At 51.0% G+C, this 27,907-nt stretch overlaps 7 protein-coding genes across 7 annotated transcripts, besides 19 other annotated features; 2 read left to right on the plus strand and 5 right to left on the minus strand.

The window, feature by feature from the left end:
• Nucleotides 1-1,005: 1,005 nt before the first annotated feature.
• Nucleotides 1,006-1,030: a microsatellite.
• Nucleotides 1,031-1,529: 499 nt separating this feature from the next.
• Nucleotides 1,530-1,554: a microsatellite.
• A 260-nt stretch (nucleotides 1,555-1,814) lies between these two features.
• Nucleotides 1,815-1,949: a microsatellite.
• A 548-nt stretch (nucleotides 1,950-2,497) lies between these two features.
• On the minus strand, nucleotides 2,498-5,462 carry PVX_119610 (calcium-dependent protein kinase 3, putative; the record flags this gene model as incomplete). Its single annotated transcript, XM_001613069.1, has 5 exons — nucleotides 2,498-2,542; nucleotides 2,779-2,877; nucleotides 2,968-3,042; nucleotides 3,569-4,060; nucleotides 4,365-5,462. 5 exons carry the CDS (start codon nucleotides 5,460-5,462, stop codon nucleotides 2,498-2,500), a joined length of 1,809 nt encoding a protein of 602 aa, XP_001613119.1.
• Nucleotides 5,463-6,504: 1,042 nt separating this feature from the next.
• Nucleotides 6,505-6,526: a microsatellite.
• A 175-nt stretch (nucleotides 6,527-6,701) lies between these two features.
• Nucleotides 6,702-6,791: a microsatellite.
• A 390-nt stretch (nucleotides 6,792-7,181) lies between these two features.
• Nucleotides 7,182-8,034, minus strand: PVX_119605 (hypothetical protein, conserved; the record flags this gene model as incomplete). The annotated part of the gene is made up of 3 exons (XM_001613068.1): nucleotides 7,182-7,340; nucleotides 7,480-7,724; nucleotides 7,848-8,034. The coding sequence occupies 3 exons, from the start codon at nucleotides 8,032-8,034 to the stop codon at nucleotides 7,182-7,184; spliced, it is 591 nt and encodes a 196-aa protein (XP_001613118.1).
• Nucleotides 7,459-7,488: a microsatellite.
• An 855-nt stretch (nucleotides 8,035-8,889) lies between the features above and the next one.
• Nucleotides 8,890-8,943: a microsatellite.
• A 208-nt stretch (nucleotides 8,944-9,151) lies between these two features.
• PVX_119600 (hypothetical protein, conserved) lies at nucleotides 9,152-13,634 on the plus strand (the record flags this gene model as incomplete). Its single annotated transcript, XM_001613067.1, has 3 exons — nucleotides 9,152-9,175; nucleotides 9,304-9,610; nucleotides 9,787-13,634. 3 exons carry the CDS (start codon nucleotides 9,152-9,154, stop codon nucleotides 13,632-13,634), a joined length of 4,179 nt encoding a protein of 1,392 aa, XP_001613117.1.
• Nucleotides 9,881-9,969: a microsatellite.
• PVX_119595 (hypothetical protein, conserved) lies at nucleotides 13,560-15,824 on the minus strand (the record flags this gene model as incomplete). The annotated part of the gene is made up of 7 exons (XM_001613066.1): nucleotides 13,560-14,192; nucleotides 14,314-14,387; nucleotides 14,619-14,703; nucleotides 14,840-14,929; nucleotides 15,053-15,129; nucleotides 15,320-15,447; nucleotides 15,785-15,824. The coding sequence occupies 7 exons, from the start codon at nucleotides 15,822-15,824 to the stop codon at nucleotides 13,814-13,816; spliced, it is 873 nt and encodes a 290-aa protein (XP_001613116.1). The 3' UTR covers nucleotides 13,560-13,813.
• Nucleotides 14,364-14,398: a microsatellite.
• Nucleotides 14,890-14,920: a microsatellite.
• Nucleotides 15,166-15,189: a microsatellite.
• Nucleotides 15,825-16,085: 261 nt separating the features above from the next.
• Nucleotides 16,086-16,116: a microsatellite.
• Nucleotides 16,117-16,328: 212 nt separating this feature from the next.
• On the plus strand, nucleotides 16,329-17,750 carry PVX_119590 (hypothetical protein, conserved; the record flags this gene model as incomplete). Its single annotated transcript, XM_001613065.1, has 1 exon — nucleotides 16,329-17,750. The coding sequence occupies one exon, from the start codon at nucleotides 16,329-16,331 to the stop codon at nucleotides 17,748-17,750; it is 1,422 nt and encodes a 473-aa protein (XP_001613115.1).
• Nucleotides 16,702-16,900: a microsatellite.
• Nucleotides 17,751-18,748: 998 nt separating the features above from the next.
• Nucleotides 18,749-18,789: a microsatellite.
• A 370-nt stretch (nucleotides 18,790-19,159) lies between these two features.
• Nucleotides 19,160-19,248: a microsatellite.
• Nucleotides 19,249-19,922: 674 nt separating this feature from the next.
• Nucleotides 19,923-19,949: a microsatellite.
• Nucleotides 19,950-21,294: 1,345 nt separating this feature from the next.
• On the minus strand, nucleotides 21,295-23,776 carry PVX_119585 (asparagine synthetase; the record flags this gene model as incomplete). The annotated part of the gene is made up of 2 exons (XM_001613064.1): nucleotides 23,609-23,776; nucleotides 21,295-23,056 (listed from the first exon to the last, which is right to left on the minus strand). Exons 1-2 carry the CDS (start codon nucleotides 23,686-23,688, stop codon nucleotides 21,295-21,297), a joined length of 1,842 nt encoding a protein of 613 aa, XP_001613114.1. The 5' UTR covers nucleotides 23,689-23,776.
• Nucleotides 21,927-21,953: a microsatellite.
• Nucleotides 22,272-22,325: a microsatellite.
• A 1,305-nt stretch (nucleotides 23,777-25,081) lies between the features above and the next one.
• Nucleotides 25,082-25,139: a microsatellite.
• A 203-nt stretch (nucleotides 25,140-25,342) lies between these two features.
• Nucleotides 25,343-27,628, minus strand: PVX_119580 (hypothetical protein, conserved; the record flags this gene model as incomplete). The annotated part of the gene is made up of 2 exons (XM_001613063.1): nucleotides 25,343-26,257; nucleotides 26,561-27,628. 2 exons carry the CDS (start codon nucleotides 27,626-27,628, stop codon nucleotides 25,343-25,345), a joined length of 1,983 nt encoding a protein of 660 aa, XP_001613113.1.
• Nucleotides 27,629-27,907: the final 279 nt, after the last annotated feature.

Here is a 27,907-nt window from a genome sequence, read left to right on the forward strand (position 1 = left end):
AGAGGGTTTTGAAAAATGAGTCCGCGTTAAGACTCGCCTTGTCCTCCCCCAAGTGTTTTTCCTCATTCCCTTCGCGTGAGATACTTCCATCCCCGTTGCGCACGCTAAAAAAACGCTGTTTTTTTGTGGCTCTACAGAATGAGTCGCCATTCTGCAACCCAACCTGACTCTCCACCCCACCCGTAAAATGACCCCCCCGCTGATGCTCATCTTTGCTATAAAACCGAAGTATGTCGAGGTAGCTCCTATTCGTGGCGTTTTTACTCATTTTGGTTGTTACGCTTCTGGGGGTGGTCTCACCATGGGTGATGCGTCTGCTCTCTCTCTGCTCGGCGCTGCGGATCTGTCACGTGGGTGATTCACCAGGTCTACCCTTCTGGGTAATTCACTTCGCCTGCCTTGTGGGGTGATTCAGCTCGTCTACCCTCCTGGGTGAGTCACCTCTCCTCTTGCTTCTCCCTCCAGTGGAAGCAAAATCAGTCTGGATTCTCAACTCCCCCCGGTGCCGCTAATGTCTTCACAACGGAGATACAGACGGGGGGGAAAATCAGCCAAAAGGACAAAAAAAAAAAAAAAAAAGAAGAAAGAAGAGAAGACGAGAGAAGAACGGAGAGGAGAACAGCATACCATAACTGCGCAGAACAGATCATAACGGATCATAACAGAACGGAGCTGCTTCTCCCGCCCCGTGTACGTACAAACAGGGGGGGAACAATTCCCGCTTCGGTTCTTTCTTTTTCAAAATAAAAAAAATTAGCAAACTGGGTCGCAGTTGCGCTGTTCAAATGGAGGGCATACATACGTATCAAACATGATGAATATTGCAACTTCTTTATTTTTTTATTTATTTATTTTATTTTTTATTTTTTGCTTTCCCCTTTTTTGGCCAAACAAAGCGGTAGAAACGCAATTAAGCAGAAGGGATGCCGGTGAGAATTGGGGCCAATTTACCAGTTTTCCGCTTTTGACGCGAAAAGGCACCGCTTCGTTCCCGCTGCGGGGGGAATGCAGAAAGGCTCAAAGGGGTTAAAAAAGGGGAAAAAAAAGGAAAAAAAAAGGAAAAAAAAAAGGGAAAAAAAAAGGGAGAAAAAAACTTCAAAATAGGCTAAAAAAAACTTCAAAATGGGTTTAAAGAAGCCTCATAATGGGTCAAAGAAGCCTCATAATGGGTCAAAGAAGCCTCATAATGGGTCAAAGAAGCCTCAAAACGGGCTGAAAAAAACTCCAAATGGGCCAAAAACAACTTTGAAAAATAGGGTAAAAAATGGGCTGAAAAAAGGTAAAAAAAAAAAAAAAAGGCTTCTTTCCGTAAAGCTAATAACGCCACTGCAAAAGGGTCAAAAATATCCCAAAGTCGAAAAAAAAAAAAAAAAAAAAAAAAAAAAAAATTTATCCAGAAAAAAAGATCCTAACCCCACAAAGAGCGCATGTAAAAAAAAAAAAAAAAGAAAAGGACCAGGCGCTGATGCTGTGGGGCAGAATAAAAACATTACCCGATTATATGACGCCACTGAAAGGTAGTATATACATACCGTTCTGCTCCCATGAGCTGTAACGCAAAAGTGACCTCTACAATTCGCAAAAAGGAGTTAGCCTCTCCCCATACATGTACATAAATGCATACATGTTGATATTTTTTTTTTTTTTTTTTTTTTTTAAGGGCATACATTTCTATGTGACGAATTTTCCCCGCAACTTCTCTCCGCTGTGCCGCCACCACGTATGGCAAATGCCTCTTCGCCAAGTGGGTTGCAGGTGGACTGCCCCTCAAATGGGGCCCCTAAAGATCGCCCCTCCCTACTGCCATATCATGTTGCTCTTTGTCGCGGATTTCCAACTTGGTCATCTGTCATCACCTTCTCTCTCCTCCTTTCGCTTTGGTTCCCCCGAATAACTCTCTGTGGAAAAGAGGGAACCCCCCCTCGTAAGGTTATATATACCTGCAAAAATGAATCACTACCAATGGCAGGTGCTGTCTCCGCGTGGGGCCCCCTGTCCATCCCCCCTCTCCGTGCAAAAATATGTCACAGTCCCGCCCTCTTGGGAAACGTAGATGCTCCGTAGGAAAGACCACCGCGGGTATTTACTCAACCATTTGCAGTTGGCCCCTTGGGGGAGCTCCCCCCCTTTTTGGCCGAGTAGCACTACGTGCACATTTGCGGGCAAGAAAATTCTTTTTATCGGTTTGCTCAAACGGACGGAGTTAATTACTCCGCAGCGAGTGGGGCAGTCACAGCAGCACTCCAAAGGAATAACAAAAATGAGAAATAAATAAATAATAAATAAAAAAAAAAAAAAAAAAAAATGAACGCTCAGCTGAGAGGGCGCTTAAAAAAAATTAAATCATCCGCGTAGAGGTAGGCAGCGGGATGTGGAGGCGGAAAATTGGAAAATTCGAAAAAATGGAAAATGGGAAAAAATTAAGGAGGCCAAGGGGGGGGGCGGCCTGGACGCGCCACTTCTCGTCTGCCTCCAACGTGCCTGCAGATCATGGCGGCTAGAGAGTCAGCTTCATCATTTCGGAAAACTCGTAAAAGTCGATCTGCGAGGGGGAAATAAAAAAAAAAAAAAAAAAAAAAAGAAAGCAATTAAATTGTATTGTATAGGCGGAGCGAGGGAGAAAGACACCCCAAGTGGGCACAGCCACGCAGGCAGGCTTATCCACTGGGTGAAGGTAGCAGCTGGACAGCGGCATATCTGTGCTTGTCTTCTGTTCTCCCCCCGCCAAATGCACCGCATCAGCAGTTGCCGCAGTTCCCGCTATTCCCGCCTGGTTACCTTCCCGTCGCCGTTTTTGTCCACCTCGCGGATCATTTTCTTAACTTGGTTGACGTCCCTCTCCGTGATGTTTCCTCTTTTGTTTCCGTTGAAAAGGACCTGAAAGAAGGGGGTGGGGAGAAGGGGCCGTGAAATGGAGTAGCGAAATGGGGCCGCTTGTCCGCCGCGAAACGAAGGTCCGGTGCTTACGTGGGCCAGCTCCGCGGTGGTAATCTCCCCGTCGTTGTCCACATCGAAGACGCGGAAGGCGCAGTAAATGAGCTTCTGCGGGGGGGGAGGAGGCGCAAAAGGGGGGAAGTAAAATGGGAAGCAAAATGGAAAGCAAAATGGAAAGCAAAATGGAAAGCAAAATGGAAAGCAAAATGGAAAGCAAAATGGGAAGTAAAATGGGAAGCAAAATGGAAAGCAAAATGGAAAGCAAAATGGAAAGCAAAATGGGAAGTAAAATGGGAAGCAAAATGGAAAGCAAAATGGAAAGCAAAATGGAAAGCAAAATGGAAAGCAAAATGGAAAGCAAAATGGAAAGCAAAATGGAAAGCAAAATGGAAAGCAAAATGGAAAGCAAAATGGAAAGCAAAATGGAAAGCAAAATGGGCTCGAAAAAGAGGCGCAAGGGGGAAGACTGCGCCAGTTGGCTGAACAGCCGCGAAGTCAGCCGCCAAACCAGCCGCCAAACCAGCCGCTAAGCCAGCCGCTAAGCCAGCCGCCAAGTGAGCCACCAAATGTCCCGCCAAATGTCCCTTAACCAGCCGCTTAACCGCTTAGCCGCTTAGATGGCCGCTGCACGCACCTTCGAGAGCTGCCGCCTGTCAATCGCGGCCGCCAGAAACTCCGTGTAGTCGATGTTGCCGCTGCCGTCGCTGTCTATCTGGTCCAGGAGGAGGTCAAAATTGGGGGGCAGCATGAGGCCGCTCCTCTCCAAGCCCTTCCGCAGCTGCAGCTTCGTTATGTTCCCCTTTCCCTCCTCATCCAGGTGAAGGAAGGCCGCCTTGAGCTTCTGAACATCATAGTCGTTGCTCTGTTGGGCAATAATCGTCATGGCTAGCTTCTGAAAACGCAGCATGAGGGCATAATTCTTAAAATTCTCCAGCACGTGGATGTCTATCTTAAAGTCCAGGGTGAAGGTGCTCGGCTTTTTCTTGAACCAGGGGTGCCTGAGCGCTTCGCTGGCGGTTGCCCTTTTCTGAGGGTCCATGGTGAGGCAGCGCTTGATGAGGTCCCTGGCCTCCTCCGTCACGTGGGTCCACTCCTTGCCCTTGAAGGTGAATTTCCCGCTTTTCACCTGCGAGGTGGAGAAGTGGGGGAGGTGGAGAAGTGGGGGAGGTGGAGAAGTGGGGAAGGCGCCAACAGTGAGAAGTTGGCGAAAAGGGAGAAGTTTTCGAAAAGGGAGAAGTTTTCGAAAAGGGGGAAGTTGGCCAAGCAGGGGAAGGCAGCTAAAGTGGAGGGGTGGACTCTCACAATCCCGCCACTTCACCGCAGCAGTCAAGCGACCACCACTGCTTGAAGCTCTATAACCGCTCTCCGCTCCACCGCCGCTCACCGCTCTCCGCTCCACCGCCGCTCACCGCTCACCGCTCACCGCTCACCCTGGTGAGTATCTCGTGGTCGCTCTCGCCGTAGAAGGGGGGGTACCCGCAGAGCAGGATGTAGAAGAGCACGCCCGCGGACCACAAGTCGCACTTGTAGTCGTAGCGGCCTCCCAACACCTGCGGGGCGACGTAGTAGGGGGTCCCGGCCTTGGTCTTCATCTCCGAGTCATCGTCGCTAAAGTAGGAAGCCAAGCCAAAGTCAATCACCTTGATTAGCGATTCTGGAGATTTGTCGAAAAATAAAAAATTCTCCGGCTTCACATCTCGGTGGCATATATTCCTAATGTGCAGGTAGTTTAGCACCGAGAAAATCTGCTTCATTATAAAGGAGGTATACATTTCGGAGAAGGGTCCTTTTTTTACAATTCGATCGAACAACTCTCCACCTGTGCATAACTCCATCACCAAGTAAATCTGCTTGCTATCTTCAAATGTTTCTAGCAACTTAATCACATTAGGATGGTCTAGATTTTTCATGATGTCTATTTCTTGTCTAAATCTGTGTACATTCTTTAGCTTCTTCTTGGAGACTACCTTGACGGCTCTCTGTATTTTGAGGAGCTTGTCCGTCGCCTTGTAGACGCATCCGTAGGTGCCCTTGCCTAGGGGCTCTTCGGAGAGGTTGTAAAAGTCCTGCAGATTTCCTGTAAAGCTTAGAATGAACCCCTTCCTGGAGAATTTGAAGTTTTCGCTGTTGCAGGGTTTGAGTGCCCGGTGGGCGGGGTGCGCCTTCGCATTTTCACTTGCATCCTCACGCGTGTCGCTATCTTTGCCTTTTTTCATACTCTTAGTTAATCCCCCTTCTCCCAATTTCGACCTCTTACACTTTGGGGCCTTCCCCCCCTGCCGCTCCTTCTTCTTCTGCTCTTCCTCCTCCTCCTCCTCCTCCTGATGCTGCTTCCCTTTCTTGCTGGCAATTCTGCTTCCCTCGCAGTACGCGGTGTTCTTCTTGCTGCACTTGAAGGACTTGTTCGCCGACCCCTTTTTCTTCCTCAGGGCCTCCGTCGACCTCTTCATCTTGTTCTTGATGGTCGCGTTGGAGACGGGCCCGCTGGGCCTTATGGGTCTACTTCTGTGCGCGCACACGGTGCTCATCTTTTTGGCGGGGAGTGGCGACAGCTCAGGGGACGAGCCACACAAAAGGTAGCCACAGGATGGTAAAAAAATTAAGCGTAGAAAGGTAGGAGCGCAAAGGTGAGACTCGCTTCGCCACCACGCCGGTTTGCTAAGGAAAAAAATTAAGAGCGCCCGCCACTGCCGCTATTGCCACTACTACTGCTGCTACTATCACTACTGCTGCTACTATCACTACTGCTGCTACTATCACTACTGCTGCTACTATCACTACTGCCGCTCCGAATCGAAATAGGGGCGCTGTAAAAAAGGAGAGCGCACGCCGGAACGGGCAAAAAGACACCGCCAAGGATACACTCAGGTGCACACAAATTACTCAAAAAGGAACAGCACCACTGAGCGAGATGCCCATTTTTGTAAAAAAAAAAAGAAAAAAATTAATGATCTGTCAAAGGAGCGCCCACAAAGATGAACCCCACTCTGTGTGCACTTGCCAGGAGATACAAATTACTCGTGCACTGCACCCCTTTGACTCTTCAAAGACGTGTGAAGGAGAAAAAAACGAAATAACGAAAGAACAACATCTTTAGCGAAAAAATAAAAAATTAAAACACGAAAAAGAGCATAAAGTTAATCTCAGACAGATTGGGGGGAAAAAAAGAAAAAAAATTGCATCTTTCAGCAAAACGGACAATTTGGCTTAAATGCAAACGAGCAATTTTTTTAATCATTTAAAAATCATACGTGTCTTGCGAAAATTGCGAAATTTACGAAAATTACGAAAAAATGTTACCAACCGTTGTAGAAGCAACGTGCGGGAGAAGACGCGCAGTTTTCACCTGACCGCTTGGTTTTGAAAAAAAAAAAAAAAACTGTTCAGGTGAACAACTGAAAAATGTTGCATACCATTGGGGGAGTAGCTCGAAAGGGGGGAAAAGGCTAGAAAAAAAGCTAGCCAGTTGGCTAGCTAGCTAGCCGTTGGTGCATACATGTATGGTTAAAAAAAAAAAAAAAAATATACCAAATTGGGCCAAATTGTGCCAAACTGTGCCAAACTGTGCCAAATTGCGCCAAATTGTATCATATGGCTCGGAAAGTTATGACCCGTTCAGGCGTTTTAGCACAATCGCGCGGCAACCCATCGACGTGGAAAATCATCCCACTGAGCAGCATTTCGGGGGAATACAAACTGTGGACTGGGTTACTTCACCTTTTAAGTAAGCTCCTCCGTGGGCCACCCCCAACTGCGATTGTTCGATAAGTTAATCGAAAGGAATTGCCATTTTGTGCTGATAAAGGGCCGATTTATCTGAGCGCGTCTTTCATGCCTTAACAAAGTGAACGCTGGCGAAATGGGGGGTTCCTCCCCGGTGATCGGGATACTTCCGCCAGATGACAATTCTTATGGGGGGAAAAAACGAAGCTGCCTCTGTTTTACGAAAAAGGGAGTGATACACGACCTGAATGTGTGTGCAATCGATAGTTCGCTTTCCGCATGTTACACCGTAAATGTGTAACCGTATGGCTGAATGATCCCTTCTGATCGGGCAATTCTCCTTTTTCGAGGGACACTCACGTAAACGGCAACTCATATGGGATGAAATGATTCAAAACATGTCGGCCCATTAGACAAACGTACGACAATGTGTGGTATACATGCACATGTACTCGTTTGCTTCCATTTGGTGCCGCTTGCTGTGCTCTCCTGGATGTGTCCGCCGGGGAGGAAGGACCCTCTGCTCACTTGGCCTTCATCACGTGCACAGTGAGGTCGATGTGGAGGCTGTTCATAAAGGTGTATTTCATCGGGTAGCTTCCGACGTCGTCGAGCTTCACCTTTTTGCTTTTTATCTTATCGTGCACGTCGTCGTTTTCGCGGATCAACCCCCGGGTTAGGAGCTGCGGTGGGGCGGCGGTGAGGGCGGCGGTGAAGAACAGCGGTGAATGCAGCGGAGAGGACCGAACAACACACAAAAATGAAGAACTACACTACACATGTGCATATGCCCCTCACGCACGTGCGGTGCACTCGCCTTACATAATGCAGGATATCATCCTGGGTGACGAGGACCCTTTGCCCGTCGGCGAACTGGAAGGGGATGTTAATTCCGTCGAGCTTCTTTTTGTACGCCCACAGAAAACTCCTTTTAATTTCGTCAATGTACTTGAGGGTGTTTTCACTCTTCTCCTTTTCGACCAGCTCATCGATGGTGCTTCTGTACCCCAGTTTCTGCGGTATGATGTAGTTGAAGGCGTGCGAGAGTTTCACCTTTTTTATTTCTCCTGCGGGAAGTGGTGATGGGGAAGTTGGCACATAGGGGGAGAGGTGGAAAAAGGGGGGGACGTTACCAAGCAGTCTTTACACCCACCGCGCACACACATCTGCTACATTGGTGACGGCTTAACCTTTCGTTCCTATTTCATTGTCGGCGCTCACAGTAATGTGAATCATCTTCGTGATTTTTTTTTTCTTCTTCGTCCTCACTGCGTACAGGGCTGAATTCGCTTTGACTGCGCGGTTGGTGAGGTAGGCCTCCGTCGTGGAGCTGAGTCTTAGTAGGCCAAGAAGCAGGACGAGGGTGGCAACCCGCATTGTTGTTCCTCCGCACAGGCTACTCTGTCGTTTTGCCTATCGGTTTGCCCTGCGGTTTTGCCTATCGTTTTGCCCTGTGGTGCCGCGTCTCTTCCATCCTAGTGAGCACCTTCCCGTGGGGGGTTACTTTCCTGCCGCTTGTCAGCTGAGTGGCATACGCATTTTTCCTCCTCTCCCCTTTCCCGTTTGCACTGGTTCCCCCACGAGGTAGGTCCTTCTTCTGCTTCTACCTATATCAGCGTGTCGCGGGGTGTGTGTGACGAGGCGGGGGTTGCGAAGAGGACACTTCCCCGTTGGTACGAACGTATGAAGGGAGCTTAATCGGAGGAAAGTTCTCACCGCGGAGGGGCGACTGTTGGCAAAAAAAAAAAAAAAAAAAAAAAAAAATCAGCCAATCGATTAACCTACGTATGCATCTGTTTATTCACCTGTGTGAGAACACTTTCGCCGTTGCGCTTTTTGGAAAGGGGGCGGGAAAAAAAAAAGGAAAAAAAAAAGGGAAAAAAAAGGGAAAAAAAGGGGGACAGGGTTCCCTGGCAGGTCATCCGTTCCGCGCACGGGTTAAACCCAGTCGGTGTGCTGAACCGGTAAGGCAAAATTAGGCGCCGCGCTTGGAGGTGCCACGTTTGGCTCGAAATCATTGCGAGGTACCTCCCATGGGTGGCACCCAAATCGCATGAATAGTCCGTTCCCGCCCTATGTGTGTCATTCGTTCGTTTATTTATTTGTTTTTTTGTTCGTTTTTTTTTCTATTTTTTTTGCGGAAGAGCTCCACCTACAACACCAGCTCTTTTGCATACAAACACACCAGCGGCTAGCCAAATAAACGCACCTAACCCTAAAGGGGGTATCCGATTTGCCAAAAGGGATAACCCCCCCATGGGAGAGGCAACACCAAGAGGAAGATACAACCAGGGGAGCTGAGCCACTTGTCAATGTGCAGGGAAGTTCGGTCCCTGGAGGGGGTGGCCGTGTGGCGGTGGACAGGGGTGTTACACAGGGGGAGCGGCGCAGCAAGGCGTTTTGGATGAACCCGCCCAACCGTTTTGGGTAGACTAGCCTAACCGCGCCAGGCCCAGCTTATGCAGAACTGCAGCCGAGGAGGCGACTCCCCAACATGAAGGGAGTGATGCGGATTCAGGTTCGGGCAGATCGAATTGGCAGTTCTTCGCTTCGGTGCGACGGGCAGTGTGCCTACCGCTTATCCGATCTCTACCTGCCGAGCAACCACCCCATTGGACCTCCCCCCCCTTCTCACCCTTTTTACAGGTTGCCAGGCGGGTGCACTCCCTAGCGGCCACGTCGTCAGAGAGCCAACTGAAAAAGGTAAAAAGCCACATCAGCAGCTACCATGAGAGCACCGACGACCCGAAGAGGAAAAACAAATACCTGGGGTTGCTCAGGAACATCTACCACATCATCCCGTCTAGGTTTAATGAGACGGAGGTGTGGGAGCACTTCTTAACTGCCCTCAAGCAGGAGAGATGCTTCGCCAAGTTGAAAAGCCTTGTGAGGAGGAACTCGCTCGTCTATCCTCCTCTGCTGTGCAGGCAAATTGTGTTCCTCTACTACATCGGTAAGTGGGTCCTCCCTCCAAGTGGGGGCCAGGCGGGGCAGCAGTTCCGGCGGGGTGGCTCTTCCTGCACTCTGTTACCACTAGGTTGCGACTCTGTTACCACTCTGTTACCACTCTGTTACCGCTATGTTGCTACTCCTTTTCAACTTCTCTTCCCCTCTGCCCCTCCCCCGCAGGGCTGGACGAGGAGGCAAACCGACTGCTGCACCACTTGACGCGCAAGCTAGCCAAGCGCGAAGCGGACATGTCCCAAGAGGGGAACGCGAAGGTGAATGAAGAGATGGGAGACGTGATCAAAATGTTATACGTTCTGTACCACCTAAGGAAGACGAAGCAGAATTATAAGGAGGTGGTCCTCCTCTGCGACAAGTACATTTGCAACACGAGGAGGGACCCCCTCAACAATCTGAGGTACCTCCTCTACTTCCACCTGTTCTATGCCCAAATGAACCACTCCTTTGGTAAAATGCACAGGTGCATAGAAATCTGCAAACACCGCATCGGCGTGGAGCAAATGATGTTCCTCATTCGATACGTCAACCAGTTTTTGAAGCGCCTCTATTTGAGCGGCGTTATCCTACATAGGGGGGATCTATCCGGTGGGGTAGCCGTCAGGAAAGGGGAACTCTCCCCAGAGGAGGCCACACACACCGTTGGTAGTCACCCCCCATGTTATGGCAAAAAAGAAGTGCATGAAAAGGTACAAAACGAGTTAGAAATCTTCCTCGGCAACCTACTTAGGATAAATAAAAATGAGAAGGACCACTACGTGTTTAGTAGCTTCGACGACGTTGTGCTACATCGGGGGAGGAGGGATGGTAGAGGTGAGCCCCCACCTGCTTCGAGCTACCAACCGGAAAGAAGTTCCTTACGTAGGAGAGACTCCCTCTTGGGAGGAGGAGGAAAGACCTTCCATGATGGGGAGGACCCAGATGGAGGACCCTCCTGGGAAAGGGGCGATCCTCCTCTCATGGACACCCATCTGGTGAAACCCCCCCGCGTGACGGAGCGAGACCTGCTCATGTACAGAGACATCTACGCAGCCTGCACGGGCGAAGTCATGAAAAGGGTGCTGATCTGCAAGGAGTCACTGCAAGCAGACGCCCTCTGGAACAACTTCCTAAGCAGCATGTTCAGAGACAACTTCGCACACTTCGTGCTGAACCAGATGAAAGGCAAAATGAAGATCCTAAAGGAAGAACATCTTTTTACATTCCTCAAACAGGTGAAGCTGCTGCGATTGGAAGCGCATCCCTCCGTCAGCACCACCCTCCAAGTATTTTTCAAACAGTACTCAAATGTTCAGATGAAGTCGTTGGACAATTTTCTCATCGCGGATAAGATGACCTACTACACAGACCTTTTTTGCGAATGTCCTTTTGTGCAAAAATATATTCTGAACATGTACAGGCAAAATTTGAACTCTTTTAATGTGAAAATTTTGAAAAAAATTGTGGCCAAGCTGTTTTACTTCCTAAAACGGGAGAAGCCTCTCATTAACGGTTTCGATGTCCTCATAAAAAATATTTTTGTAAAAGTTGCAGTGAGCGGATCGCTGAGCGACATCGTCATGGTTTTGCACACGCTGAGGCAGTATAATTTTTACAAGCATGGGGTGAATAGGGGGCACTCCAGGGGAAGGGCTCCTTGGGGGGGGGAGCCGTACGATGGGATTGCGCTGCACGATGAGGTTGCCTCCCCTTGGGGGGTATCCACCCTCGCCTACGACGAAGTGAAGAAAAAAATGCTCTCGTTCTTTGCGCCCATCTGCGCAGCGGACAACTGTGAGGGTGGCGAAGTGGGGCCAACTCGCGGGGGGGACCGGCTGGACGGCCTCTTCCACGTGAGTGCGCCCCGCCTGGACTACATAACGGGTGGCGATGTTAGCGGTGGAGGCAGCGAGTACCACTGCATTCGCGAGCACCACTCCGTTTGTGAGCACCACCGCCGCTACCACCGCCGCTACCACCACCGCTACCACCACCGCTGCCTCCACCCCGTTTGCGAGTACCTGCTGTACCGAAGCGTGATCGAGAAGGTGCGCTTGGGGGGGAGGCTCCGCCACGACAAGTACGTCGACCCGAACGGCATCCTCATGCTGAGCAAGCAGCTAGCCAAACGCTTCTCCCTTTTTGTGCGAAGATTCTTCTCAGCCGCGAGGAGCGGGGGCAGCCCCCTGCACGTTTTCGACTGCGTCAACGACGGTGTGGAAAGAGGCCTGCACCGTGTGGAGGAGAAGGGGGCACAAGGGAGGGACCAGCTCGGGGACAGCGGCAGTAGTCCCTGCGAGGAAGCTTTCCCATTTGGAGACGCACTGTCTGTCCGCTCCTCCACTGAGGAAAAGTTGGGGATCCCCTCCCGAGAGCTGCACACCTACGCGCAGAAGCACCCAGAGGAATACACCACCGTGAAGCGCTTCGGCGATTTGCTCCTGCTCACCCTCATAGACAACCTCCTCTATTTCGAGCTGAAAGGTTCCCACTTTATACGTTTCTTCTTGAGACTGTTCGAGGAGAACTCGTGGCCCCTCTGTGCATACCACCACTTTTTTTTTTATAAAATTTTTAAAAGCTTCAGGTACAGTCAGGTAAGTGCCCGGGATAGGAGGTGCGTCCCAGACAGGGGGGGCATCCCAGACAGGAGGGGCATCTGGGAGGGGGATGGCCATGCCGAGGACGCGGTGGCGGGCTACCTCTCCTCGGAAGAAACGTTCGAGAGGCGCAGGCGGCAGATCGTGGGCATCTGCAGGGCGGAGGTAATGCGGGTCATCCGGCGGGGGTTGCGCGTGCAGGGGGGGGATTCAACAAACGAGGTAAGCGTGAGAGCCGTGGGACAGGCGAGCGGAGGACCCGACGTGGACTGCCTCATCAACCTGGCATTTTGCCACCTCCAGGAAGAGGATATAATCGACTTGTTTAGAGGCGCCGTTCTGCCGTCCCTAAACGATTGCCTGAAATGGAAGGGAACAGACGCAGTTGTGATGTACGCCCTGGCTAGGGACCCCTCGGAAGGTACCTGCTCGAAGGGGGAATCACCAAGAGGAAGAAGCGACCATCATCATAACAGCACCATCCGTTGCAACGATTTTGCAAAAATTAGAAGTCTGCTTAACGCAAATGGGGATAATCAAAAAAGGCAAGTCCAATCTGCAGAGGTGCTTAGAAGGTATGAATTTTTTTACCTTAACATGATGAGTAGGGGCAGAGGTAGTGATGCTTTGGAGGACCCTTTCCCCACCCGAGAGGACTACCTATGTTACGCAGATTTCTTGTTCCACAGGAGGGAGGGATGCTCTGCACAGGACTTGTTGCGACTCGCCAGGGGGGTGCATAAGTACGGCCCCTGTAATCAAGTGGGAAGCTTACTGAAGAGCATCCAAACCGCTTGGAGTAGTCACGTCCACACAGACAGTAGGGTGAGCCTCTACGTGGATAGCGAAATAAGTGGCACCGTTAACTTGATCACCTTCCATGTGAGCTACCTCCTCCTCCTGACCGCGTTCATGAAGAAGATTGTTCTGGAAGACGTGGCCCCCGCGTTGAGTCAAATTGATAGCGAGTTAGCCAACGGCGCAGATGTCTCCCCCTTTTGGCGGCTCCTACTGGTGCAACTTCTATATGTGCTTAAAATTCAGGGGCTGTTTTCCTTCGACCTGCTCTGCTCCAAGTATAGGCAGGTCACCCACTTGTATAACAGATCGATTGGTCAAATGAGGAAAGAGAGACAAAGGAGTGGGAGTAGTACCCTCTGCCCCCGTTATGGTGATTACATATGGACAGATAAGATTGTAAAATATTTGCAAAATCAGAAGGTCCCCTTTGAGGAGGGAGTGCAGCTGGTAGACAGCCCCTTCACATTCGACGTCTATGTGCCCTCCATGAATTTGTTCCTCCTGAATGGAGAGAAGTCTCCTTTTTGCGATGCCTTTGTGCGTTGTTTGCAGGATAGCCTATTTGGCCACATGGGTTCGAAGGTGGTTCGGGTGCACGAGGGGTGCTACCACTGGTTGGTGCGGGGGTGGTAAGAGGTACAAAAAAAAGGGGGTCACTTGCGGGGGGGAAGCAATAATAGGCGCGTAAAAAAGCGAATAAATAAACTCGTTTGTGCATACACAGAAGTACGTTCACGCGGTTAGGCGATCCTTGCAGGTGGCCAAGTGAACCGCCCAGCTGCTTAACAGCCAACTGCTTAACCGCCAACCGCCTAACCGCCTAACCGCAACTGGAGCATCTTGCGCTGCCACACCTGCTGCGTCGCCTCGTACAAATCGATGTACTCGTCGTAGCTCATGTTGGTGAGGTCGATCGGGAAGACGTGCAGCGCGGGGTTGTATATGTTGACCAAGTTGAAGGGGGACTCGGCATACATCCTTTTGAAGGTGCTGTAGCTCATGTTTAGGGAGTTCCCCAGGGGGAAGAGCTTCACGCTGTCCCTTTTCTCCGCCCCTCGCGGGCTGCTCGCCAGGAGGTTCGCGCCTGCCTCGTGCGTTGTGCTGCTCGTCTGTTTGGATTGGTTTGTCTGTTTAGAGTGGTTTGACTGATTCGCCTGGTTCGAGTGTACCTCCTCTTGTGCACCTTGGTCCCTAACAAAGGGGGGTAATTGTGCAAAGGGGAAGATATATAGGCGAGCAGGCGCGTGCACATAAGTGCCACAATGAGGGGGGAGGGCTCCCCTCGAGCGCGCAACGGATTTTTTAGTTTTACGCGCAAGTAGCCATGCTCAGGTATTTCGCTTCGAAGATCTCGCACAGTTTTATTCCGGCCATTCGTTCAATTTCCTGTAGGAGGGATAAAAAGAAGGAAAAAAAAAAGGCACCTCTGTGTGCAGCGGCGCTGTCAGCACATTGGCTGCATTTCCACCTGACCTGTGTGTAGCGGTACTGTCAGCACATTGGCTACATTTCCACCTGACCTGTGTGCAATTTTTTTTTTTTTTTTTTTTTTTTTTTTTTTTTTTTTTGGCTAGTCCACCTTGCCTGTTCATACTTTTCCAGGCCCAGTTAACTCACCTGCCCATCACGCCCAACTTTGATTGGCTTATTTTCGTTCAAGCTGTTTTTTAAGTGAGACACTTCTTGAAAGGACACGTCGACGCTGCGAGGGGGGAGAGAAGGAAGCGAGTTAGAAGCAGAGCGATGCTGTTTGGTGTGGTGGTTTATTTTGAAGCATGCCACGGGAGAGGTAGCTATCTTGGCGATGGTGTGTGCGTGGGTTGCCCCCCTCGCCTTACACTCGAATCCACTGAATGTCAAAGTTCCTCCCTCGAAATATTTTGTCATCATAGTAAAAGTAGACGTTGCTGTTTTGGGATTCGCCCGGCCTGGGGGGGAAGATAAAAAAGGGGGGGAAAGGTGTCAGCAAGTGTGTACGTAAACCTGCACATACGGGTGTGCACGCTTGGTGGGCGAGTTCGTCTGGTCGGCCTCCCGGCGAAGGCATTTACATCGACTGCATGACGGCGTAGCCGCAAAACTTGGAGCTCCCGTTGACGGAGAAGATCAGCACCACGTAGTCGTTTTCCTGGTGGGGGGGAAAAAGGGAAAGCGAAAGGGTAAAGGGGATGGCAAAAAGCGGAACCATTTTTGCGACGTTCTCTCCCCTCGCAGCGATGCCGAAGGGGTAGGCACTCGGTTGAGTACCGCAGTAACCGTTCCGGTGCACCCCTCCCCCAGGTGGCCATTCGCCCGCTTCCTTGCCACGCGCAACTCACCGTAAACGCGGAAACAAACTTATGTTCATTTTTTGGAGTGGTGGCCCAAATGTTAAAGTTTAGCGAAATGGAGATGTTCTTGTCTGACGAGCTTTTGATTAAAAAGAATTTAGTCCTCGCGCTTGTGTCTGCGGGGGGGGGGAAGCGGGAAAAAGAAGGCGAGATGAAGAGAGGCACCCGTTGGAGGAGTAGCGTAGTCATCTGCTGGCGGAGCTGGGTAGACGAAACACGTTTGCCCGGAGAGCTCCCCATGGGGGTAGTCGCAGAGCAGACGCAACAACTCGCTTGGGCACATGGCAAAGAAGCCCACCCCCTTTCGCGAATTCGCATTTATTTCGTTTACATAAACTGTTGATGCCCTGGAACGGCAGGGGAGGAGGGGGCGGCGGCGCCGCGGGGAAGCAACTTCCAGGGTTCATCTGTAAAAGGGGTCGACGATGCCACGGAGCGGAGGGAAAACTCTACCGTACATTGCGGAGCATAGCGCATCCAATTGGGGCTTCATTTTTTTTTTTTTTTTTTTTTTTCGCCATCCGGGGGGGGGCATACTCCTACGCGCAGTAAAGGCGACTCTGTGCAGGCAGCCAAATTTGTGAAAAAAAAAAAAAAAAAATCCGTCGCTCCGCAAATAGTCCTTTTCCGCACTGCCACGCGGTGTACGGAGCCGCTGCCGCAGTCACTACCTCTGCCGCTACCTATGATCACCCCCCGCGGAAGCAAAAAAAAGGTGACGCGGACTGGCACGAAGAAAACACAATAGGGGTGACCGCGCGGGGGAGCCAACGGGTTAGAGGCCACGTGAAGTGATACGCCAACTGGCAGGAGAAACCTCCCCATGTGTGTTACCCCCCCCACCCGTCTGTTCTGCGAGCGTAGTTGTAGGGACAGCGTAAGTCTCTCCCCATGATGTTTGTGAATTTTTTTTTTTTTTTTTTTTTTTCTCCTTCCTGAGCAAAAGCGAAAGCCTCTACGGAAGAAGAACGAAAAGGTGAGATGACCGGCAGGCCAGATGAACCCCCACAGGGAGAGGATTCCCCACTTGGGGAGAGGCAACCCGCCTGAGGGACCGATGGGCCCCCCTTTGAAAAGTGTAGCAAACAAAAAAACGGAACCCCGAATGAACCAAACAGACATCACCAAACAGAGGTACACCCAAATCGGAGACAGAGTTGTGAAGATCACCTTCACGAGCGATAAAAAAAAACGAAAGGAATATAAAAAAAGAAAGCAAATGAATATGCTCATTAGCCAAAAAAGGAAAAAAAAAAAAGAATTTGAAAAAAAGAAAAAGATGCTCCGCAAGATGAACCACATGATTGAGACGGAGCGGGAAAAAGGCAACGCCTATTTTTTGCCCAAAAATTTTAGACAAAAAAAAAAAACCAAGCGAAAGAGGCTTATCCTGCTCGAGAAGGAAGCCAAGCAAAGCGTCTACAGTGACCTACTGGGGGGGATTCAAAATGGATCTTTCGAGAGGAAACCCCAAACGGCACTGCCCCCAATGGAGGGATCACCAAACGGTGGCAGAGAAGGTTACATAAGGTTTGTCGCTCGAAAAGCCAGGTGGAGGGCTATGGGACCCACCGACTCGGCTAACTGTGGGTGGGGCCAAGCGAATGAGGAGGGAGAGACGAGACGCGACTCAACGGAGGGGCACCACTTGGAAGGAGCCCCAACTGGCACAACGGGTGACGCAGCCCAAATAGGCGAAGAAGTCGCCCGCGTGAAAAGGTTCCTTCTCCTGTGGGGCGGGAAGTTCCCAAGAGGGGGGGTGCTGAGAAGTGGGTCCGCCGAATGGACGCGGAAGGGCGCAGTGAGGCCCCCCGCCAAGGAGGTACACTCCCAGACGGACGAAATAAACGTGTCCACTCACTCCGCTGACCACGCTGACCAGGCTGACCGCGGAAGGGGAGACCCCCCCAGCAGGGAACTAATAAAAGAGCGCATCCTGCAAAGCGAAACAATTATGAGCTACATACAAACCACCAGGGTGGAAAAAAAAACGTTCATAAACGAGTACGTCGATCAGGTGATTACAGAAGAGCTAAACGGTATGGTCAAATCATTTTTAGGGAAACTTTCAAAATCTCAGGAGAAGCTCCATTTGATGAGGACGAAGAAGAAAAGGTACTACTTGGGTCTCCGGGAGAGCTACAGACACATTTGTATTGATGACCCCAAGTTGGTTCTTCTGGCGCCGAACATTGAGCCGATGACGAACGGGGTGTTCGACGAGCAGGTGCATAAAATCATTTGCAAGTGCCGGGAGAAGGGCATACCCTTGGTCTATGCCTTAAGCAAGAATTTGCTCGGCAAGTGCATTAACAAGTCAAGGCAGAGCGTGATCTGCGTGGTGGACAATGACTCCTTCATACGGGAGTGCGACGCGATTGTGCGGCTGGCGAGTTCGCTCCGGGGCATGCAAAGTTAGCGGCAGCTAGCCCCCCTTAGCAACAGCTAGCATCCGTTGGCCCCGCTGCGTAAGCACCCTGACTGGCTGGGGCCAGCTTCTAACTTGCCGCTTTCCACTTGGCCGTAGTGTTGGCCCCACCAAAGGGCGGCACCATTGCGCTGTTACGCCGCTTCGTTTAGCCACTCCGTTTTGCCACTGCAACCCCGCCTAGCGCGGCAAATTCCCCGTTCGCACCACCACATGCAGCATGAACGGCAAGGCGAAAATGAGGAGGAAAAAAAAAAGGGCAAAAAAGAAAACGATTTGTTTCTCACGCACAGGGGAGTAGCATGGATGCGGGGGGCACTCCTCCGCCACGCGCACGAAGTGACAACGGTAGGGAAGGGGGGGGAGCACCTCTTCCACGAGCGAGCTGCTGACCAGTTCTTGTTCACTTGCCCAAGAGGAGTTTTCCCTCGTGGGTTCGTCCGGATGATCCTCTCTGCCCATTCCGTTCGCTTTCTCACGTTCATCTGCCATTTTAAAAGCATAATATGGGTTGAAAATTCTTTTTTTTTTTTTTTCTTTTTCGAGTCGTCCTTTCGGATGGCAAAAATTTCGATCAACAGTTCGATCAGCATTTCGATCAACAGTGCGATCCTTGCGCGTGGACACACACACACACATGCATTTGAGAGTGTGCAGCCACGGGGTTGGCAGGTGGAGAGGGGTAGGAAAAAAAAAAAAAAAAAAAAAAAAAAAAGAAAGAAGGGATAGATAGATAGATAGATAGATAGATAGATAGATAGATAGATAGGATATATAGCATAGAAATGATAGAAGGCGTAGAAGGCGCAGAGGAAAAGACGATAAAATAAAACGATTTGGGGGGGACACCATAAAATGCTGTGCAATAAAACGAAAGGATGAGCTACATATATCCACGCGCACCTCAGCAACGTGTATTAAAAAGCTAAAGAGGGGGGGTTCGCTCCCCTTGGCAATTTGCGCATCACCAGGGAGGAGCGGGACGCGCACGTACAGTGCTGCTATCCTACCCTACCCCACCCTACGCACAACACGCTCGACCGAATGGGCGCTGAATGCTTAACCGAAGAGCGAAAATCCTAAGTCATCTTCCTCCTCTTCTTCCTCTTCCTTCTTCTCCTCCTTCTTCTCCTCGGCCTTCACATCAGCCGTATCCGCTGCTGCCACGGCGGCAGCTCCTCCTCCACCGCCACCAATATTCTGCAGCTTCTTCATTCCCTCTGAAATTAACTCATGGTAACACTTTCCATTTAGTGAGTCCATAAGATTGGTGAGAACGTCCTCCTCTACTCCTGCGTTGACTGCACCCAGGACCTTCTTCACTTCCTTTGCCGTTGGGTTTTCATTGCCTCCCAAGACGCACATGAGGTAGGCCGCGACGTATTTCATTGCCATTTTGATGACAGTAGCTGTCTGGGAGAAGGGGGGGGGGAGATGCAAATGTGCTCACCCATGAATAATTGGTGGGAGTGAGGCGGGTGGATGGAGACCATGCAGGGGGTCCCCCTCCCCAAGATCACCGTTTATGCTGGGGGGAGTGGCACAACGGAACAGGAGTCCTTCTCCACTTCGCTCTTGGGAACACTCCATTTGACGCCACTCCGCGCGCAATCAAAAACGCACCCGCGAATACGCCTCTTCATGCCGGGCGCACTCCATCTCTGCTTACCTCTTTACCGTTACAGTTAAGTTTTTTTTTTCCCAAGGGGGCGACGCAAAAACGACGAAGCGAGTGTGATGAAAAATGACGCAACAGTGTGATGAAAACTGCCGTAACAACGAGGCGCAGGTGAAAACGCAAATTGGTTTCCTCTCTCTATCTCTGCAGCTATTGCTGTTGGCTAAAGTGGAGGAAAAGGAAAAAAAAAAAAATAAAAAAAAAATGCTTGCATGGGGAAACCTTCCGATGAGCAAAACAAAAAGGTTACTTTAACAGTTTTGTTGAGTAAAAATTGCTCAGTGTTTTTTTTTTTTTTTTTTTTTTTTTGCTAAGTTGCGAAAGGATCGTTGACGTTTACTTGCACGTGACGTAAAAAAAAAAAAAAAAAAGCGAAGAATAGCAGAGCCGCCAACCAAATGCGTAGTACAAAGCGCAAGAGGGATTTGCCAGAAGTGGGGGAAACGCCTCCCCAGCGCAGCGATACGCATAGGAATCTGCTCAGTAGCTGCCCCCAAACCTCCACGTAACTGGTACTCACCCCAATTGACAACTCTTCGGTGCGCTTCCTTACTGTTCGGCTCTCTTCATTTTTGCCCCCCCGGGTGAGCGGCGAAGTAGCTCCGCTCTCCGCGGCGTGTACCTACGGCATACACAAGAAAAGAAGCGCAGGAAACTTCAAAAGCGCAAAATGCGTAATGCGTAAGTGCACGTCACCCCGGCATACTCGCCACTCACATCACATACGTATTATGCATGCATCATGTTCCCGTAAAATGGCGAAATAAAAAAAGAAGCGGATCCAGCTCGGTTCCCCCCTGCGAGTAATTTGTTGGCAAACTGCGCAGTGGTGAGCGGCGAACAAGAAAGGGGAGCCAACCAAACGGAGGGAAGCTTAAACAGTTAAGAAGAAAAAGAGGTGCGTACCATTTTTTTTTCCTACTCGCTACCAATCGCAGTGTTCAAAGAGCAGTCGAGGGGGATGCCTCCAAAAAATTGTGCCAACCAAACGAGGTGCGCAAAAAAATGTAAAGCGTTTTTTTTTTTCTCTACTTTACAGAGCGGTTGGCAAAAGTGGAAGCACCCGGGGGGTGGCGAATGCATCAGCGCACTTTGGAACTTTCGAACGTAAAGCAGAGGAAAAGGGGCATACCATCGCTGTGAAGAAGAAGGAGCTTTATACCACCTCTATTTAAGTTTATGTAACCTTATGTAACCTTATGTAACTTTATGTTCCTTTTTGCGTTTACCACCGCGGGTTACGCGAAATGTGATTAAATCGCCTGAACAAGTCAGCTAAAAAAAAAAAAAAAAAAAAAAAAAAATGGCTACTTTTTCGAGGAAACCGCATGGCTGGGTGGAACCCCCCCCCGCGCGCTTTCTGCAGAAAAGGCTTCCCCTACCTTATTGTATAGTATACACGAAAGAAACGTGCACGTAATTTCGCTTCCCCCACGGAGCATCGAACATGCCCTGCAATTTCCGCTTCCCCAAGTGACAAACGGCAAAGTAACCCAAATTGAATCGTTCCCACAGCGCGTGGGGCAAAATCGTTCAGGCGTGCAAAACGGTTAAAAAAAAAAAAAAAAAAGTCCACCCAGTTGGGTTTGTACAAACATGCTTATTACCATTCAGGTAAAAATAAAAGTACGCCACAGGTTTGGGAAAGAGAAGGGGGTGGCGGTTGATTCATGCTCCTTCTTTTCGCAGTGTGTGCGTCCGCCGACACGCTGCACCGTCGCAGGAATGAATGCATAAATATATATGCATATATATGTACTTGGGAACGTGGCGGTGGCTGGAAAAGGGGATCGCCCGCAAAAGTAGGCGCCTGATGCGTAGCCACCGCGCAGCCTGGACAAATGGGCCGCTCGCCAGCTAACTGGCACGTGTCAGAAGCGCCCTGCTCTCGTCGTCGGGCAGCTGGACGGGTTTCACATCCGCGAACTGCTTCGCGCTGTGGTGCACGCCCAGCACGGACCTGCCCGACTGATCCGGGTTCTGCTTAAACGACGCATCCCATTCGACGGCCTTGCTCGACGAGCAGGCGATGGAGGACCCCTCCGGGACTGACTCCTGCGCACACTGCTCCGGAAAGCACTCAGAGAAGATGCATCGGTACAGGTAGGCCTCCTTCGTCTTGGGAGTGTTATAAGGAAATAAAAATGGCGCACGTGAAAACTGTATGTCGGAGACTTTACTCTCTGCATACTCCTTCAATCCATCAATCCAATTGTAACCAACCCCATCAGAAAATTGTTCCTTCTGTCTGTAGAGGATATGGTCAGGTAGGTACCCAGCGAAGGCTCTTCTGAGGATGTCCTTTTCTATATGACCCTCTGAACACATTTTCTCTTTGGGATCTATATTCATTACTACATCTAAAAGGTGAAGGTCCAAAAAGGGAACCCGTGCTTCGATGCCGAATGCCATTGTAGATTTGTTTGCTCGCAAACAGTCATACAGATGCAGGTCATGCACCTTTCTTTGCAACTCTCTGTGGAATTCCTCTCGGTTGGGGGCCTTGTGGAAGTAGAGGTAACCTCCAAAGATTTCGTCTGCACCCTCTCCACTTAGAACCATTTTCACGCAACTGCTTTTGATTAGCCTTGAAAGGATGTACATGGGGGTGGACGCTCGGATCGTCGTGATGTCGTAGGTCTCTATGTGGTAGATCACATCGTGCAGAGAGTCCACTCCCTCCTCCACGGTGAAGTGGAACTCCGTGTGGTGACTGCCCAAAAAATTCGCTACCTCTTTCGCGGCCTTCAGGTCGGGCGAGTTGCGCAGCCCGATGGAGAAGCTCTTCAGGTGGCAGGAATCGGCGGGGGGGTTCCCGCAGTTGTCCTCGCCATTGGGGGGGGATGCCTCATGAGCCGCCTGATGAGCGGCGGCTGCCCCACTTCCTCCACCGCTCCCCTCCCCCTGGATCTTCTTCAAATGCCTTGCGACGATCGCCGCCACGATGGAGGAGTCCAGCCCCCCGGAGAGCAGCACCCCGAAGGGCACGTCCCCCATGAGCCTCTTCACCACGGCCCTCTCCAGGTGCACCCGAATCTGTTCCAAATCAGCTCTATTGTTGGGAATGGCAGCACTTAGGTCCCACCAGTTGGGATTAAAGTAGCGAACGAACTCTCCTTTATTTTTGCAGTTAATATAGTAATGCCCCGGAGGGAAATTCACGTACCTTATGCAGCTATCCTTTAGCGCCTTAAACTCGGAGGCGAACCAGATCGACCCATCAGCTGCGTATCCTATGTAGAGGGGACATACCCCTATGGGGTCTCTAAACGCAAAGAAGGTGTTCTTCTTGTGGTCACTTATAACGCCTGAAAAAATCCCATTCAACATGGAGGGCGTTTTCTCCCCAAAATTTTTATAAAGATTTGGAATGACTGCACAGTCAGAATGGCTAGTTAATTTTTTTATGGTGTCTTCTGGAAGGAGCTTTCGCAGCTCCATGTGGTTGTAGATCTCTCCGTTGATGGTCAGGCACACTTCCTGGGCGTCGTCGTACAGGGGCTGGTGCCCCGAGAGGACGTCCACGATGGCCAGCCGCTCGTGCGCCAGCACGTTGGTCGTTCCGTCTTCGTTTTCCTCCACCACGATTCCGTTCCAGTCGGGGCCCCGGTGCCTCAGCCTGCGTGGGGGGGCGGCGAAAGGGGGGGAAGCGGTATGAGCGGTGGTTTAGTGGTAAAAGCGGCGGGTTAGCGGTCGAAGCGGTGGGGTAGCCGTGGACGCGTGAGTTCGCGGGGCAGCACTCCCCATGGACCTTTAGCAAATCACTCGCATGGAGTTACAAACGGTTAGTAGATGCAAAGGTATTCATTCGTTTAGGCAGTCGAGCGGAAGAGTGTCGCGCCCACCGGTTGGACTGTCTAACTGGTGGCATAGCGGAGGGGGGTTGTGCGGAGCAAAGGAAGAGCCTGCCCTACTTTCCAGAAGATGCACACGTTCATTTGTGCATATGGAAATGTACACCTGGGTCTACCCTTCTTTTTTTGGGGTGCCCACTCTGTTCGATTCAGAACAGATGCAGGAAGAACGGGTAGGCGAAGAGGCGAGTGCGACTAACTCCCCCGCCGCTAACGCGTTGTAATCGCTGTGTGCCCATCTGCTTTGCACAAACACACAATGAAGAAGACCACTCGCACCACCGCAGAGCAGCCAACACTCATCGCTCGCACATTACTTCTTTGACAGCTCCAGGGCCTTCCTGCGCAGGCGGTGCCTTTCGATGGACGAGTGGAAAATGGCTAGGATGCCGCACATGGTTGGAGTCAATCGGCTTAATGAAAAAGGTTCGAGTGATCCTTCTTTCACGAATCGGTAAGTTTGCAAAAATGTAGTTGCGGGTTCGTGCCAAGTTGGTTGTCCTTGTTTAAAAGGGAATTTTTTTTTTTTTTTTTTTTTTTTTTTTTTTTTTATCCTTTTGAGGGGGTTAAAATGGGCTTTGTTTTTTTCGCCAAGGGGGTCAGACTTTTTTCGTTTTTTTTTTTTTTACCAAGTGGGTAGCCTTTTTCGATTAATTTATTTGTTTCATTATTTTATTTTATTATTTTTTTTTTCCCCTTTTGGCTTGTCAGCAGCTCCTTCGGGTATGTCCCTCCAAAGGGGTGCGTAATGAGCAGATGCAAACGTGGGAGAAGTGGTGGCGCGCTAGATGCACGTATGCCCAGCGCCCGGGGGGGTGACCAGCATACCTCTCATATTAGATGTACACTTTTTGTATGCCCTTCCGGGCAGCCAAGCGCACAAAGCAGGGCTCGCTGGGTTCGCCTGGCTCGCCGCTTTCCTTTTTCCTCGCCAGGGAAGGGGTGTCGCCCGAGCGGTGCAATCGCCCCTCGCCATTTTGCGACGTACTCGGAATGGGAACTGCAAAAGGAATTGCCATTACATTTTTTCAATTCATTTTAATTTATTTTAATTTATATTTTAATTTTAATTTTAATTTATTTTATTTTTAATTTATATTTTAATTTAATTTATATTTTAATTCAAAATTATTTATTTATTTTTCCCACTCGCCGTGCTTCCCCTTCCGAGTGAAGGCCCCCCTGCAACGAATTCGTACATACCTTCGCGCATACCTTCGCAAAACATTCGCACAAAAACGGGTCACTCAGATTTCCCCCTTTTTTGATTCCGAACGGCTCATCACTAATGTTGCAAAGTATAGCACTCGTTTTGTTCCCCGCATCTGTTAGTCGAGCGGTTCCGCTGAAGTGTGACCCGCGTTGACGCGGCCAGGGTGGCCCACTGTTTGTTGTGCCCCCTCTCCCCCAAGCGAACTCACTCCCACCTGCACATGGTCAGGCAAAAATGGTCCCCTCCCCGAATGAACCATTTCAATATGATGATAACATAACCCAGCTCATCCGAGAGAGACTAATCGTGTGGATAATTTTTCATGCATCACAATCTGATTGGAATGGTTCCCAGAAGGGATGGAGGGGGCATGTGGGAGGCGGTGATGCGCAGGTGGGAAGTGGGTGATGGCAAGTTGGCAGATGATAGGAGGGATCCACCCTATGGGGGGAGTACTTCCGTTCCCACTTGGCTGACCTTCCGGAGGAGCAGTCCGCGCTGAATCGCTCATTAGGGGGGCTCCTTAGCAAGGCGCAGATCATCCGCTCAGGTTAATCCCCACGCGGGGAGACGCCACCTCGGCCGTTCGTGCTACTCCCCTGTGCGCAGAAGCCAAATGGCCGCGAGAGTACCAAACGGAGGGGTGAAAATCGGTTCACAAAAAAATGGCAAATGGTTTTACGCGCAGCTGTGGAGGGGGAGGTTTCTTCGGAAATGAGGAAAAAAAAAAAGATGCACAATGGAGGGGCGACAGGGCAGTTACAAAGGGGGATGATATCTCAATAGGGGTTCCTCTCTTCACTTTTTGTCTCTCCTTTCTTCTCATTCCTTCCCCCCTTTATGGCTGCCCACGCTCCCCATGCTGCCCATCCTCCCCGTGATTGGCGCCCCCCGCGGGCGGGTCGTCCACCGGCACGTCGTTCCGTATGGCGCAAAAGAAAATGCAGTGGTACTGCACCTGCATCATGGAATCCACGTTGGTGGTGTAGTAGCTGTCGACCCATTCGACCTCCACGAAAGTGAACCACTTGGAGATGATCACTTTGATTTCCTCCCAAGACAGCTCGATGGAGAGCTCGTTCGTCATTTCAGAGTAGTGGTAGAGTAGCGGGCCGACGTTGCACCACAGAGAGTTTGGCTTCAATATACTGGCAAAGGTCCGAATGTATAGGAAGATATTCTTTGCCGTGTCCATGAAGAAGCAAGTGAGGACTCCATCGAAGGACCCCCTCTCCCTCTCATACACCTCTATCAATTCACCTGCACACATGGAAAAATCGGTGGTCAGGATGGCCTTATTATAGGTGTTTATATCTGGGAGAGTGACCACCTTAAGGTGGTCGTCCCTTTTCCTTCGATTCAAAGTGTTCAGGCAATACGGCTGGATCTTTAGGGACTCCTTCTCATTATAGTAGTTAAGAATAAAGTTCGAGGCCAGGAGCATGAAATAGGAAAATTCATTCCCTTGACTTCTGTACCCTTTTTTCGCCACTTCATAGGGTAGTCTTCCCAATCCTGAGCCTGGGCAGAGGACCTTAGGGACATATGCATCTGTGATGGGTAGGTACTTCTCCAAGCTCCTCAACATGGGTTCGTAAGCACTATCCCTTTCGTGCTTTCCCTCCAGAGACCAGTCGCGCACGAACTGCCGCAGCGTGCTCCTCACCTTGCTCATGTTTTGCAGCAGGTTGTACTCGTCCAGCGTGGGGCTGTACGCGCTGGTGATTCGGCGCCCGGGGGGCACGTGCTCTCCCTGGGGGGGGGCACCACGTGGGGTGACCCTATCTGGGGTGGCACTACCGTGGGTACCATCAGCAGGCGCGTCTATATGCTGATCGCCACCCCCCCCCGCTGCTTCACCACTCTCCCGCCACTCACCGAGCCGCGGCTCCCCCGGCGCGCCGTCCAGGCGGGGGAACGCGTACTCGCTGTGCCCTTTGCAACCCACGTCGCAACCCACGTCGCAGTGAAGATCGCGGTGAGCGCCGCTCTCCACTTCTCCCCCCCCCTGCCGGGGGTCCTCCGATTTTCCCTTCCCGCTGTAGTGCTCCGGGACGGGCAGGCCCTTTCGCCGCTCTCCCTCGCGGCATACCTCGTGAGACTTCTCCGGGGAGCGCCGCCCTTCTTGCTGCCCTCCCACACGGGGTTTATCGCCCTCCTCCCGAGGAAACAAGGATGAGCTGCCCAACAAGTTCGCACCTGCCTCATCCAGATGGCGCGCTCTCCTCCCGCTGGGGTACCCAACGTCCAGATAATCTGCCGAGGTGGATCTCTCCAGATTCAACTCGAGCTCCCTAGACATCCCTTCATCCTCTTTGGCATTCATTAGCTTCGACCTTATTTCTTTTAAGATAACGATGGGGTTATCCTTGCAGAGCAACCGGGCATCCAAATTGTGGCAATTATACTCTCGATCGATTTTCTCCTTTTCCTCCTCCGTTAGATTCTTCAGAATTTCATTAATGGTGTATTCTTCCCTGGGGATTCTTCTGCTCCTCTTTTTTTTGGGTTTTCCCTGGGCGGATTTGTCCCCCTCTCCATCGGCGCTGCTGCTGCGGCTGGCTTCCTCCGCGCCGCTTCCTCCGCTCCCATCGCTCCCATCGCTCCCATCACTCCCATCACTTTCTTCACTTTCACCGTTCCCCCCACTGGCGGAGTCCTCCACGACGACCACGTCCCCCCGGTGGACGGTATGAGCGAGCAGGTGCAAAATGATGTGGGTTGAAATTTGAGGTAGCAGAATGTTTAAAATAAAAAAATAATTGTTCAAAACGGCAAGGTACATCTTATATAGCTTGCTGTAGATCGATTCCGTGAGGAGGGCCTTCTCTTCGTCGGTCAGGGAGGAGACGTTTCTGTAGATCCTCAGGAGCTCGTAGAAGCAATACTTTTTATAATACAAAAAGGAGAAGCAGACGTTGCAGAAGTGCCTCTCCTCTTCGTCGCTCAGGATGTCCGCGTTGTCCTGGGGGTGGTCCTCCCCTGAGCAGTCCTTTCCACTGGGGGTAGATCCCCCCACGGGTAAACCCACCTTCGTGTTACCTCCCATTTCGGACCCCCCCGGCTGTCCGCACTCCCCCGCTGGGGGCTTCGCCTCACTTTCGTCATTTGGGCCACTCGCCATTCTGGCATGCTATGCGGTGAGCGGCCACGGGGGGGGGGCACGTCTGCTCAGCGCTTCTACAAAGCGACACGTCTGCTTGGCACCTCTGTAGAGTTCCTCCTCGCCGCGTTCCTGCACAGCACCTCTGTAGAGTTCCCCCTCGCCGCGCCCCTGCTCAGCACGTCCTGTGGAGCGTCTTGGCCACCCCCCGCGGAAGAACTCCCCCCCTCCTGTGTGGCTGCCACAGGTGGGGGGCGAGCTGAAAGGAGAAGTGAAAGGCGAGCGAGTGGAAAAAAACGA

The sequence above is a fragment of the Plasmodium vivax genome, chromosome 8, assembly GCF_000002415.2.
Source record: "Plasmodium vivax chromosome 8, whole genome shotgun sequence".
Lineage (NCBI taxonomy): Eukaryota > Apicomplexa > Aconoidasida > Haemosporida > Plasmodiidae > Plasmodium > Plasmodium vivax.